This window comes from Hipposideros armiger, unplaced genomic scaffold (genome assembly GCF_001890085.2).
Source record: "Hipposideros armiger isolate ML-2016 unplaced genomic scaffold, ASM189008v1 scaffold_13, whole genome shotgun sequence".
In the NCBI taxonomy this organism is placed as follows: domain Eukaryota; kingdom Metazoa; phylum Chordata; class Mammalia; order Chiroptera; family Hipposideridae; genus Hipposideros; species Hipposideros armiger.
Window position 1 is genome coordinate 4,125,371 of NW_017731363.1, and position 15,382 is coordinate 4,140,752.

A 15,382-nucleotide genomic window follows, 5' to 3' on the forward strand; every position below is an offset into this window, starting at 1 on the left:
ATCTCAGACCCCAAATACTGATTTAATTGGTATGGAGTGTGCCCAGGCATCAGGGCTTTTAAAGCTCCCAAAGTGATTTTAATATGCAGCCAGGGCTGAGAATCACTGCTCTGGACTCAGTTTTCCATCTCAGACAGTTGGGTTTATCTCCACTTGTATCCCCAAGGCCCAGCATATAGTAGGTGTTCAACAAATGCTTGGTAGCTTTAAATGAACTCATCTATATTTTAAGTCTAGTAATTAAGATGAATTACTTACAAGTATGCTAAGTTGTGTTCTAGTTATAAATTTGAGAGTTTAAAAAATGTTTCCTATCACTATTATTGCCTCTCTGAAGTTTAAAATCCTTCCAGAACATTCATATCTCCTGCTTTTTATCTCACATATATACTTTGAATAGTTAGAAAAGCTAGATTTTCATCAGGAGGTAAAAAAAAATAGGCACATAGGACATGAACACCACCCCCGCCCATCCCAGTTCTCACTACTTCAACTTTTTGCATTATCAACTCAGTAGAGGCCTAGGGACGTTTGATATTCACCAGGTTGGACTCATGATGTTTCTCTTCACCCAGGCATCACTCAATCATCAGAAGCAGCCAGGTCTAAATACTAATTGAAAGGATGGCCCTTAAGAACAGTTTTGTTTTGTTTTGACCTAGAAAAGGTTTTTCTCTTCAGTGCCATCACAGATACTTTGGATTTGGTTCAAAAGTTTACGCAAACTTCATTTGAGAGTAAATGAATTTCATCTCTGATGGTGCTTCCCTGCCTTGAGGACAAAGCCATGGTCTCCCGTCCCAATGACAGGCTAAGACTGTCTCCTGGCCTAGGTCTACCTGCTAGCTGACATTTTGGCCTGTGGTCTAACTGAGGGCATCTATTTCTAATGTAGTTCTCATGCTTGTCCTTGTAAGCTGAGGTCTACTTAACAAAGACGTCTCTCTCTGATTTTGAATCACTGATGCTTCATGAACAAATAGTATACAAGGAATCTCACATTGAATTTTTTTTAAGCAGAGCCATCCTGCCACCTGTTGGCAGCTCAGCAGCTGCTCAGCTCGGGCCAGGAATCAAACCGCTATTGCTCAGAGCTCAAACTCTTGAGCTAGTTCTTAACCAACTGAGCCACTTGGCCGGCCCTTACCTTGAATTCTCTTTTAACCTTGCTGGCTACCATATCATATTACAACTCAAATCCAATTTAAATGGAAGTCTCACATAATTTCATAGCAAAGAGAAGAGCATCATGGGGATATTAGCTGATGACAGGTGACTATGGTTATAGTTTACAAAGAATTCAAGAACCAATTCTCTATAACCTTTGGGTCTCTCTCTTTCCTAGTCTCAGTTTCCAGAAGAAATAGCGCTCAGCAAGCATCTTTCCATAGTCAAGGTCATAAGTTTCAAATCAAACAGCAGATTACTCACTTCAATTCACTTAGCAACTGGATTCCAGTTAAGGTGCCATTAGCCATATTTGGATTCTGTTAGAAGTAAAAAATCATTAAGAATACAAGAATGTTGTTTTGTTTTGTCTTTTTACACTCTTTAACAAGAAGTCGTTCTTCAGTTTTGTTGGCCACCCAAAGACCTACACCCTAAAGACTTTGAATACTGACTGCATGGAATACTATCTAGCAAATGATCAAATCCATATTGACCGAGCCAGTTTTTGTTTTAATGTTTTCTTTTTAGAATACTCTGAATCAGCAAGTGTGATGTGCTAATCTCTGTCTTTTGTTATTCCTATAAAATAACACTATTAAAGCTCTCTCCATGAAACGTCCGAGATTGAAGTAAAAGATCCCAGTGTAAAAAGGGAAACTTGATAGCAGCCATTGCTACATTTCTAGAACCTAGCTCATTGCCTGGCACATAGTAAGTACTCTGGAAATAGTCACTGAATGAACAAACCACATTTATCTGGGATCCTCTGAACCAATCTAGGTTATGTAAGGCTGATACTTCTGTATCCTAACCCCCCATAGGGTGAATAGGATCAGATTCAGAAGACTGTTCGTAGATTCAATACATATTTCTTGTTGTTAGGAGTTTCTAATATAATTTTAAAATTTGACTGGTAATAGAATTGCATCATATAAACATTCTTATCCAGCAGCAAATCTAGTGAAAACTAAAATATAATCATTAACAAAATACCATGATTATTATGTAGTCAAGCCTTCTTAACAAAGCTAGGGATTCAATAACATTTTATTTAAATTTGATTATAAAAGTAAATATGCCAAATATATAAACAATCTCAACCTTAAACAAATCTTTAAATACATGTGAATTCATTTTTTAAGATTGCAATAAGAAAAATCTTTAAAACCTACCTGGGTAACATTGCTTTCTTCGTCATATTGAAACATTATCTCACCTCTAAAAAATGCTAAAAATAAATTTTCAAAAAGTAATGAGACTTGTATCCTTAGAGGTTGAGGATTAATACAACACAGAAAAAGATGATCAAATTACTTTATAAACAAAGTTTTGTCAAATTCTTTGTTGTAATTCACATTTACTCTCTTTTCTATCAGAAAGTTACTCAATATAATTTTCAGAAAATATGAACTATAGATTTGATGTAGGAATGCAGAAAGAGAACACTTTTCCCTTTTCAAGAAATTTTATCCCTACATGCTTCTCATCAGAACTTTGTTTCCCGTAAAGAAGCTAACTTGGGGGAACTGTGGCTTTAAAGTTAATGTTTTTAAAAAAATCTTTTAAAGTTGTTATAGTTTCAGTTACATAGGTAAGGGAGGGAGAGAAAAGTGTTTCTCGGCAATTTAGCAGCCTTATGCAAGTTCATTTATTCCATGCTAATGTTTTTGTTTTTCTCTTTTTGAAAATACAGCAACCAAATGCAGTATATTTCCCAGAAACAAAGTTGAGATTTTGCTTTGAAACCTGAATAGAGTGCAGGGCACATTTTTTCTTCAGTTGAACAACTGGTTTTGACTTTCATCCCAGAAATGCCAGAAAACCCTGTTCCTAAAATGCTCACTTTGGGAAATAGTGAAGTCAATTTCAGTAAAACTATTTCCTGTAGGGTACACTTGGAGGGGCTTTGACTGTATCTGGAAACAAATAAAACAGAAATCCCTTAACAGAAATACCTTGTATGCACTTCATAATCTAGAGATTAAAAAAATGGCCTCTTGAGCAGAAAGGCAAGGATGTCATTTAAACTATAACAGGGATCAGCCAACCTTTTTGTGAAACATCAGATAGATAGTAAATATTTGAGGTTTTGTGGGTCATATGGTCTCTGTTGAAACTACTGAACTACTCAACTTTATGGTTGTATGTAGCGCAAAAGCAGTCATAGACAATACATAAATGAATAGATGTGGCTGTGTTCCAATAAAACTTTATTTACAAAAACAGGTAGCAAGCTGTATTTGGACTATAGGCAGTAGTTTGCCAACTCCTGAGCTAGAGGGTTGAAGGCCTTCTCATTCTCATCTTCTTTTATTGCACCCCAACGTACAACTGATTCCCAGTGGTCCACTTTCACTTAAATGGCCAACAAAGCCACTAGACCAGAGATTAACGTGATTTGTCTATTCCAGCAACTTTTCTACTGAGAACTTGAACTTCTACATATTGAAATTTCAATTATTATAGTACATAATTATTAAAAGTAAAGATACTTGATATATGCATGGAATTATTTATCCATTTTTGAAAAAAAATCTGTGTATGTGCTGACACCCACAATTTCTCCCCGTCATCTCTCTAGTCTCCAAGTTCATCATTCAGTCTTGTTGAGGGTATGTTGAGTTTCATAAATGTGCTGGGAGCACAGTGGTAGCAGAGCAACCAGGAAGCCGCCATTTTTTGACCCTCAGCCTAACTCTTCCTGGTCATCTCCAAGTTTCTTCACTATCCTCTATTTCCCCTAGTGAACCCAGATTAGAACCTGCAAAAAGTGAAGGTTTCTAGTTTCTGGCAGGATATCGTGGAATTTCTGGTACCAAAAGAGTTGGTCCCCTAATGAGGTTGTTTTCAACAGACACTAAAACAAATGGTCAATCCAGTCACTTAATTAGGGAAAACATTACTCCAACCAGCTTTCTGGCATCTGTTATTCAAGATGACCAGTTTTTTTTTTACTAAATGTTCAATTTTCAAACAGTTATCAAACATCATGTAGACACAACACTAAAGTAGACATTAGTCACCAGTCCAAACATAGATGAAGCAAAAAATAATGAAATTATGGAGAATTCAATAAAGAGAAGGGTAAGAGAGGAGGGAAGAAGGAGGAGAGAAGAGAGAGTTACACAATATATGAAAGTGAAATGTATCCAGTGAAGTTTTCTTTCTTTAATCAAAACCAGCTAATATTTTCCTGCTATATTCTACCAGCATACTAGCAGCAGAAAGCTCATATAAGCAAATCTGACACTCACACAAATAGAAAGTGTGGAACATTCTTTCAATAGAAAGTTTTCTTCTTATCTAAACTATCCAACCTTAACTGATTTTACTTGATATTGTTCCCTATGTTTTTCAAACAAATTATTAAAGCATTAAAGAGAACAGAATAAAAGGAAAATACTCCTCTAATGATTGTTTCTTTTTATATCAATGCAGTCACTAAGATTTAATAGTATAAAATATTACCTTCCTTTTCTCTCTTGCTATGATCCAGTTCTAATATACCACACCATGTTCTTCTGTTTTTCACATCTGCTCTCATTGGTTTTAACAAGGAAGGAAGCCCAGAGAGCCAAACCAACGTGAGAAAAGTGGTTATTTCATTCCTTCTGGCCCACGGCAGAAGGGAAAATATTCCCATTTCAAAAATAGCATGTTCTCAAGAGATTTCCAATTCAAATTTTAAAAATAGTGGACAGTCTTAGCTAGAGATGGCAAAATACACTATGGGCGCTACTGGAATTAGCATCCAATTAGACCAGGTGTATGTGAGGTTTTCAGTATTAGTAGAGTGGTTTGCTTTATTTTTAGCAAAAGACAACATTCTGTTTCTAAGCTAGAATACTTAAGGTCCTATTGAAAAGCTCGAGGGATTTTCATACAAGAAGTGGCTTTCAGTAATTAAGTTCATTATTAATTATGTTCATAATCAACTCTAAGGGTATTAGTTATGGATTTAAAGCTATAGTGAAAAATATTTGGTGTAGAGCTTCATGTTCTCATATTAAAGAAGTTAATCCATCATCTCACTAGGCAATGGGAAGATAATTTCAGCCAGCTCTAAAATTTGCTTTTGTTTTCATTGGTACTTGGAGTAGCCAGGTGGTATGAAAAGAGACAGATCAAAGAGGCATACATCACATACTCAACAGGAGAAAGACAACCATTTTTCTCTGTGGAGCTAATTTATCTGGTAACACGTTATGCACAAGAACTAACCTGAGTCATTGCAAATGGATGACAAATTGCAGATATTTCTCTGAGGTTTGACTCCTGCAAAGAAAATACAACCCAGCAGGTTAAGCATGCCAACACCTTCACTTATGTACTACATTGTCAAGAGAATTCATAAATTTAGGTATCAAATGTGGACCAAAAATATACGTTGGATATAATTGGTTGGATGAATTCCACAAAGACTGAAGGAATGAGAATTTTCATTTCTTAGTTGGTTAGCTATAGAACTTGATTCTTTAGTATGTCAGTGGTTGATCCTCTACTTCTCCCTAAAATGTCTTTGTCCCATTCCCAATGAATCCCTCCTCTGTGCAGTATAAACAATGCATTATGAATACAAATTGAGCATAGAGGCTTTAAATGAAAAAGGCCTTACTCATAAGATTCTCCTTTCTTTCTGGGTAGGGGAGTACATGAACAGTCTAATGCTGGCCTTAGCTCCTTATGCAAATGTATTATGAAATAACATCAGTGTCATGATATCATGTCACATGGGCAAAAATTACAAAATTCAAAAAATATTTGCTGAGTGCCTACCATATTCTACAGGCTTTGGGAGGTTCTAGATACAGACCCTGCCCTCAACGAACTTATAATCCAATGCGTGATACTGGCCAGTAAATAAAAAGTTATAGTGAGGGCAAAATGGAATGATGGCCAGGACAACAGACCACACAGGCGTACGCAGGAGGCAGAGGTGAATGGTAGATGAAATAAGCCATGGTAGAACAAAACACTTCATGTATATTAACATGAGAAACACTTTCACCTTTGGTGAAAGGAAAAGTACATCTCTTCTTTGACTTGAAAAGAGCTCAAGGTTTACTACTCTAGGAATCTTCCCTTCATTAATTTCATCCTTTTAGCAGAGTATAAGAAATCTATAGTAAATGTGAGGGGCAAATGCTGCTAATGTATTAAGCAAACTTCCAAGGGGAAGAGGTTGTTATTTTAAGGAATATTTTGGTCTCCTTGTTAGGTCTGGTTTAGTTGGAATTATGTATGCAAAGCCTGACTGCTACTTTATTTCCATTGTACTTTGTGAGCGCAATTCCTTCCTAAGAGAACTAGTTTGGACACAAACTAAAATTATAATTTAAATTAGAGTGTTTGATATGGTTTCTGCCAGAATTATTTAGTTGATGTTTGGTGTATAAGAATTATGGTTTAGCTAAAAGTTTTGATTCTGTGAACAAACTGAATTAAGGTGCCAAAAGTTACCTGACATGTAGATCCCTACATTGTTCCTATAGATTCCTATATTGTTACCCATGTCAAAGAGAAAGATTTCATTTTAAATATACTTGCTTATGGATATGACTCACTAGAAATGTACACTACGAAATTATACAATATATCAATGGTGGGTAGTAATGCTTTAAACATTTTTTACAACCATTGGTCTGTTGCTTCCTAGCTTTTCATTCTATCACATCTCATCTTTCTCTAAATTTTAGTGGTACCTTCGTTTCCAGTAATGTGTGTTTTTTGCTGCTCACTCATACTGAGAGTTTTCTTTCCTATTGCTATAGGGCTGTTATTTGTAATTTCCCCCAAGTACATGGCCACAGGTTGTCCTTTAAATCATGAGTGAGAAAACTTTGTCTGTAAAAGGGTTGAATAGCAAATATTTTAAGCTTTTGTGGGCCATATAATCACTGTCACAAAAGTAGCCATAGACGGGGCCAGCCGAGTGGCACGATGGTTAAGAACTGGCTTGGGATGCCAGAGGGCCCCAGTTTAGATCCCACATATGAGGGCCAGTGACACTGCTGTCCACAGCTAAGATGCTGAACAACAGCTCAACCTGGAGCTGGGCTGCTGTGAGTCGCCTGCGACAGCATAGGCTGCAGCCCCTGTGGCAGTGGGTTGCCATGGGCTACTGTATGTAGCCAGCAGCCAGCGTGAACAGCCAGCAGCTGCAGTGAGCAGCCATCCAGAAGCCGACGACTGATCTGCCTCGCCCGGGAAAAGCACAATGATGGTGCCAACTTGGGCCAGTGAAGCAACGTCCTCCACAACTAGACTGAAGACCAAAACGACAGCAACTTGTCTGTTCCCCTTCCCCCAATTCCCCAGCACTGTTCCCATCCCCCCAATTCCCCAATAAAAATCTAAAAAAAAAAAGTAGCCATAGACAATATGTAAAAAAATGGGCATGGGCATGACAGTTTTCCAATAAAACTATTTTTCAAAACTGGTAGTGGCCCATAGGTCATAGTTTTTCAGCCCCTGCTTTAAATCAACTAGAAGCCTTTGTTAAGCATATCGTGTATCCCTAATCTTGCAGTAGGTACTTAAAAGTACATCCCATTTTTTTTACTTAAAAAGAGTTTAAGGATCACTCCTTTAATAATCTTCCCTTCATAAACTGCATCCCATTGATAAGCCTCAGTTCTTCTATCTCCCATGCCTCTTAACCATGTCAGAAACACTTGTGTAATCATTGCCTTTATCTACATACATGTTCATGTTAATTATCTGTTTGTTGGCTTTGTCTCTCCCGTAGACTAGAAGATTCTTGAGGGTGGGCATTGTGTCTAATCATTGCTAATATAGCCCCAAACACTTAGTAAATGTCAGGTACCCAGTGCATAAATATCTATTCAGTAAGAACAGATTTCATTTTTAAAAGGTAGGAACAAAGAGAAAGAAAACATTAACACCAGTCATTTGTTTAATTTTACTTTAGTTATAAAAAAAGAAAGTCTTGATATTGATAATAAGCCATACCTGATGCATTGAAGGTTTTTACTATAGTGATTTTAGTTTTTTCTGCAAAGAAGCAATTTAAATATTAGAGTGGAATTGTTGCTTGTTTTTCAAAAAACAATTTGCCATGAGTACCATTGTAGTGAAGTGGTAAGAAAAGCATACTGTTGACACCGTTGACACTCTTGGTCATCTCAGCAGCAGAATGAATGGGAATCACATACAGATCATACAGCATTGGTGTAGGGTGGGTCTGGGACTTGGATTCCCATGTTTACCCAGTTAGAGCACACCCTTACATACCCGACTGCTTGTGGAATTCTACTGCAGTTTTCATGTGCTGCTGCTAGACAAACTAATGTGCACTTACACTTCAGATATGTGGAATTAAGTCACTATCAGAACCTTTAGTGATAGGTTGTGAAGAGCAGGTGATTCAGAGTAAATATTAATGGAAACAGTAGGGACAGGATCTAAAATATTGCTACTATACCCCACAATCAAGGAAGTGTCCTATTTTCTCTGAGTTAATATTATCCCCATTGTATTATAGATAAAATTATTCTCAGAGAGGTTGAGACTACCCAATTGAACTGTTCAAAGTCAATGACTCATAGGTAAATATTAACACATTCTGAAGAAGCAAACATAGAAATATCTTTCCAACACACTTTAGGGACAGAGCCCATGGTTCATTTCCTAGATAATGGAGAACCAGGGTCGGAAATCTTTGCTGTAAGGATGGCCAATTAGAAGAGGCTGTGTTCAGGGCACAGATTTGCAAAGAAGCTCCATCTCCTAGGGTGAGTGGCAAATTGTGAAGAAAACACAAAGCTCAGATCTTAGAGAACGATTATGTTAAGAATGATGATGTTATACTGACAGTTTCAGAAACCTCATTAGTATATGTGTTATGTTGATGAGTTTCTGTTTCAATGTGTAACTGACTCATGGGCAGTGATTGGTGGTAATTATAGAGGCTGATAACATTTTGCATTATCATTAAGAATCCTTTAAATACATTATTTTGTTTGACCTGATACTTTCATGTCCAGAGCAAACAATACACTTCTGTAAAATGAACTTCTGGTTCTAGTAACAAAAGTGCTTTTTGGGGAAAAATGTATAACCTCACTAATAATCAAGAATGCAAAATAGAGGGGCCGGCTGAGTGGCTCAGTTGGTTAAGAGCTCGCTCAAGAGTTTGAGCTCTGAGGAACAGCGGTTCGATTCCCGGCCTGAACTGAGCTGCCGCTGAGCTGCCAACAGGTGGCAGGATGGCTCAGCTAAAAAAAAGGGAAAAAAAGAATGCAAAATAGAACCTAAGGAACTGAGAGAAATAGTTCATAATATATGATGTAGACCCTGCTCTCAGCAAAGGTGGAGTGACACAGACATTCTCATCCACTGCTGGCAGGAATGTTGCTGGGTACAACCTTTGTAGAAGGTAAGGCAGTAGGTATCAAGGGCCTTAAAATATCATAATGCTGACCCATTAAGTCCAATCCTTGGAATGCATCCTATGGAAATCAGGGATGACTGCAAAGATGTTGGCCCAAGGATATTTATTGAAACAATTCCTATTAAAAAAGTAGAAACAACTCTACTGGTAAACATATGACACACAATGCAATATTATCCAGTCATTAATAGTAAGGACATTGGAAAATACTTATAATTTAATATGAAGTCAAAAGGGCAAGATATAACAATCTATGTAAATTATGACTATTTTATAAAAGCTACATGTATATATGTGTATATGATACTGAATGGAAATATACCAAATTATTAACATTAATAGTCTTAGGAAAGTAACATTAAAGATTAATTCTATTTTCTTCTTTGTATTTTTCTATATTCTCCATATTTATGAGCTAAGTAAGTTATATTACTATTATAATAAAAAAATAACAAATGTCATTTTAAATGGAGTGTTATGGTTATAGCAGTTTGGAAGTTCAAGAGTGTGGTGACACCAGAATTATAGTCAATGTCAAAGTAAAACAAGAATAAATCAACAGTTGAAGGTACAGGAAATGAGCAACAAGATAATCTTTATTGACACAAAAGACCACACAAGTGAGAAACAAGGAGCCACAGAAGACAAGCTATTATATTTAGAAATAACTTGATATTACCTGTCTTGTTCAAAGTAGATAACACACTCAACGTAGCATCTGAAATAAAATAACAAAAATTAGGCTAACTATTGGCATGATTTATAAATACGTACATCTTCCTAGGTTCCTTAAACATTTCACTTTTCCCCAAATCCTGGAGAAGTTAGAAAATTTTGTAAAATCCACCTGACACTACCAAATGTATTTGCTGCCCACCCCCTCACCACACTATCCATTCTCCAACCCCCAGAGACAATTTCTGAGCAAGTATTCATTCATTCAAAATGTGCTTCCTGAACATCAGTTACGTGTCTAACACATAGCAACACTCCAGAATTATTAGATTTAAATAAACTCATTTATTTAGTTTAATATTTTGTCCCTTTTTTCTCTATTATAATTAAAGTTCCTAAGGGATATGATATTCCCACAGTTAATTTATAGCCTAATTTTAATATATAGTCCTGTGGATGCTTAATACATTTTTACCTAATGGTACATTCTTATAAAAGTAATTCTAGTTTAAATTTGGAGTTCTTGAACATTCAACTTTTAGGAAAATCTCATTTTCATCTTGTTTCACTTAAAATCCAATTTAAAATCTATTCAATTAATATTTATTTTAATGGAAATCATTCTAGAATTTATTATTCTGAATGAAACTTTAGGGGGAAAAAAGGGATGTATTACATTATCACACTTTAGAAAAAACCCACATAAGATTGGGTCCAAGAACTACTGCCAAAACTATTTTGAAGATGTTCTTTCACTGTAAAAAGTAATTGCACATAAAAATGATAATGCTGGGCGCTTCCCGTTGTACCCAAATTGAATTTAAACCAGTTTCTATCAGTGTGAGCTGCATCTATGTTTGGTTAGCTCTTTAACTATCAACCACACGGTGAGATTTTAACTAAGGGATTGTGAAAAGTGTTTGGTTTTGACTGTAATAAGATGGAAGGCTTTCTATCCACAGAGAAGAGGGAACAGAGTGTGCTGCCCTGCCCACCACCCTTGAATACAACCCTGTTCTTTGCCCTTTTCTCCAGCATCATGATGAAGCCAGTTTTTTTTAATACTATTTTAAAATTGATAAAATCACCTGTAAAAAGGCTGTCTTGGAACACTCTGTGCCTCCAAATACATTCTGAATCATATTGAAGTCACTGGATGTGCTTTTCACATTTAAACACTCTGTCATATAAAATGTGTTGGGATTGTGTTGGCGAGCAAGTGAAATAGGGTACGCAAAATGTGATCGATATTTGTTTTCTTTTACAGGACAGTTAAAGTGGTGAGAGCTGTCCTGCCTCCACGATAATAAGAATTTTATCATTTAACCAGAAAGTTTAGGTTGCTCTCCAGGGTTGACAGTCTTGGGTTTTGGTTTATTTATTTAGTTTTTTGGTTATTTGATTATGGAAACCTTATACACCATTCATTATACTTATACGCATATTCATATTAAGGGGTATCAATTTTCACTTGCTTCAGAAAAAATTCTTACCATTTAGACTTGTAGTTTCAACCTCTTTTGTCCCGAGGGAAAAAACAATACAAAGATACAGTTAAATCAATAACTTAACAAATTGGGCTAAATCTAGATTTAAATTTTTTCAAAATCTTGCCTGAAGTACCATTGGAGTAAGGAACCAAACCAATAAGAGATGACTTAGCTGCAGGAGAAAAAACAATAACAACATTTTCAAATTAATACTTTGAAACAATTATTTATTGAATTTTCAGGAGTTAGACCTTTTGAAATGTAATTATGAAAAGGAAGTGGAAAATAGGCTATCAGACTAATATGTAGTTAAACCTGCAAGTCCCATGATCACTCAATGAGTATACATTTAATCAGAGAATTGTAGAGAAAAAACCTAAGAGATGAAATGAGTGCAACTGTCTCATTTTACAGATGAAGAACCTGAAACTCATGACCACAAAGCCTGCTCCTACCTAGGAATATTATGGAAATAAGTTTAGGAACCACAACAAAATATGAGACATACCACTTTCTAATTTTTTTAGCCAGAGGGTTCTAGAAAACATTTTATACTTTAAATAATTTGTTGAACTACGATTATGAAACATATTGGCACGTTGGCTCCATTCTGTTATAATGACACCTGGCAACTCTTTCCATAGTGAATTTAGGATTAAAAAAACATTGCTATCACTCAATACTGTACTACCTAACACAATGTCCTGGTAAGTTATTTTAAAGCATGGCTGCTATTAATCAATCAAGTTACAAATTTACTGTGGAACAACACCACTTACACTAAGAGGTCAGTCTACTACACACATTTTGCATGTTTAAATATTTTTAAAAATCCAATGACTTGACCTCTGCCTATACAAAAGAAAAGTAAACATAGACATTTTACAACAAAAACAAGCTTTGCAGTAGGGATCCTGATATTCAGCTGGTAAGGATGACATTTGGGTGTGTCAAGGCGTTTGGCTGGCCTGTCTGTTTTAGAAGGCTCACGCCTTGGCTGAAACACACACACACACCCTGTCTGTCCTACTTATTCATTCCATATCTTGTCACTTACTAAATTAAAAAAAATTACCAAGGATATTTCTTGAGAAGTAAGACAGTTCCTGAGTGGTAAGATTCAAAGTGCGGATATGGAATCTTTTGCTTTTGGGGCAGAACAAAATAATTGACCAAAACTGGTTTTTAATTAATGGCTATTAATTCTTCTGAATGTTGATAGATGGTGATGCCATCCAAAGAAGAGGCCTGTGGGCACAGCCACCTATCCATCCCTGACGTACACTGGCTCTTACCTTCCAGTTAGTGCAGCTCACCCATAGGGCACCCAGAGCCCAGGCTGTAATTGGAACCAGTGTGTGGCTCAAAAGCCCCATATCCCCATCCATTCAAACAAGATTTTGCAAAGATATCACCATGATTAAGTCTAATGAAGGCTACTGTACCAGAAGAAAAATGCCATGGTTCATTTTAACCTAGAAGCTTAACAATGAGGGAGCAAATTGGCATAGTAAAAAGAGTTTGAGCTTCGGAGGCTTGCAGTCCTGGGTTTGAATCCTCACCCCATTACTTAATAACTCATAATAATGACAGTTATTACTTATTAAGGGTGTACTCTGTACCACACACATGTGTTATCTCATGTCATCTTCACAAAGAATTACCCTACGAAGCAGGTATTGTTATTATTCCCAACTTACAGATGAAGAAACTGAGGCACAGAAAGGTGAAGGTACTTGCCCAAAGTTACACAGCTAGCAATGTGGGTAGGAGGGTGGTGACTAAATTCAAACCCAAATAGTCTGGCTCCAAAAAATGTGTGATCATGAGCAAGTTTTATCCTTTCTGACCCTCAGTTTCTTCATCTCTAACATGAATAGAATGATTCTTATGCTGCAATATTGGAAGCAAAATGAGATGTCTGAAAACTCCCAAGCATGTAGTGTGTGCATGAGAAGTAATAGCTATTGTTTTGTTTCAATGAATTAATAACAGAAGCTCATTTTCACACAACTCAGGATAAAATGTGAGTTGACTCCTTCCCACAAAAGATTATTCTGTAATATATTGGTATACCAGAAAGAATACAGAAGTAAGAGTCAGGGAAGCCATGTGTTGCCTCTGTGTGATGTGGGGCAAGAAGCTGTGTGACGTTAGACAAGTTACTCAGCCACGGCAGGCTTCACTATGTCATCAACTAAGGGATGGGGCTGGACCACTTTATCTCTGAGGTTCTGTTCCAGCTAGTAGTCTCGAATATGGGCTCTGTTCCTGGTTCCCGCCAAGATGAGTCCTAGTTATAAGTTCTCTTTAATTTATTTACCTTGCCAGTCTCATGAGTGCTAAGCCCTTAGAAGCCTTTTGAAAAATATTCGCTCGGTAAGGTAATGAGAATGTATAAAAGAATATCTCATCCCTCAAATACAAGAACATTCAGCATATTTATGTTCTTTTTCTTTTTCCTACACCCCTACCTCTGGCAACCACCATTCTGTTTTCTGTATCTGCAGGTAAAGGGTTTTTTTTTTAATTCCATATATAAGTAAGACCATAAGGTGTCTTTCTCTGACAGTCTCGATGTGACTTCTTTATATCCTTAGTTATAAAACTTCTGTTCAGCCAGACATCAGATGGTTCTCCAGGTCGATTGTGCTATAATTTGGTTGTAATTTTAATGTGGTCACGGGATGAGGCAAGCACAGCGTTTATCTACATATTTATGTTCTTAATGCTCTTCAGGAGACTTGGGAGCTAGAATGCTAAAAGTAACACCGAAGAACTTAAGCAATTACCATAATGAAAATCCCAAATGTACTCCCCAGCTTTGTTTAGCAATACGATGAAACAAACATGCCTGTCCTCTTGCCTATGTCTGCTATTGACTTTTCAGGTGTGGGTTGAAAGACAGAATTTAATGTAGTTATGTTTTATGGGGGGAAAACATTTGCTGTATCTGACTACACGCCATACGTATTGCATGGAGAACTTTTAGAATATTTTCCTGAAATTCCCCAAAGTCACGAAATAACAATCTTACCAGATGGTAATAACAAACTGAAATTATCAGGATTCCCTGTTGAGGAAAAAGGTGAATTAAAATTAGTTTAGTTTGTGCATAAATTTGTAGGAGATTAACGTCTTTAATGGGAGTGAATGTAAAATGAGTTGCAAATAGCTACCAACAGAGGGCAGTATGTTAATTTACTATTATTTTCAACAGCTTAATCATTACTTCTTTTTGATTCTTTACAAAGACATATCTTTGGTGAAGCAGTTCTTCCAATTTAACTGTTGATGGTGCTCTATATATTTTGTTATATAATGGCTTAATACATTTTAAATTAACAATGATGACTGAGAACTTTAGTTGTTGGCTAATACTCATTAGAATTTGTAAAACTAAATGTATGCATCTGCATAAATTTATCTTCTATTAACTGTGCTTCTTTTTATGCCTATTAGCACAGACTTTATACCTATTAAGCCATTTCTTTTTTTTTTTAAGATTTTTTTTATTGGGTAATTGGGGGGATGGGAACAGAGCTGGGGAATTGGGGGAAGGGGAACAGACAAGTTGCTGTCATTTTGTTCTTCAGTCTAGTTGTGGAGGACGTTGCTTCACTGGCCCAAGTTG

General features: G+C 36.4%; 1 protein-coding gene across 6 annotated transcripts in view; it reads right to left on the reverse strand.

Moving 5' to 3' along the window:
• ADGRG2 (adhesion G protein-coupled receptor G2) overlaps positions 1-15,382 on the reverse strand; it is a 106,015-nt gene that overhangs the window by 27,011 nt on the left and 63,622 nt on the right. The window contains exons 4-11 of one of the 6 annotated variants that reach the window (XM_019666803.1): positions 14,786-14,821; positions 11,882-11,920; positions 11,752-11,775; positions 10,263-10,301; positions 8,143-8,184; positions 5,392-5,445; positions 2,343-2,398; positions 1,432-1,487 (exon numbers count right to left, since the gene is read on the reverse strand). In XM_019666803.1, coding sequence (XP_019522348.1) covers positions 1,432-1,487; positions 2,343-2,398; positions 5,392-5,445; positions 8,143-8,184; positions 10,263-10,301; positions 11,752-11,775; positions 11,882-11,920; positions 14,786-14,821 — 346 coding nt within the window. The remainder of the gene's footprint in view (positions 1-1,431; positions 1,488-2,342; positions 2,399-5,391; positions 5,446-8,142; positions 8,185-10,262; positions 10,302-11,751; positions 11,776-11,881; positions 11,921-14,785; positions 14,822-15,382) is intronic. The other 5 variants (XM_019666810.1, XM_019666817.1, XM_019666825.1 and 2 more) reach the window with 5 other exon arrangements.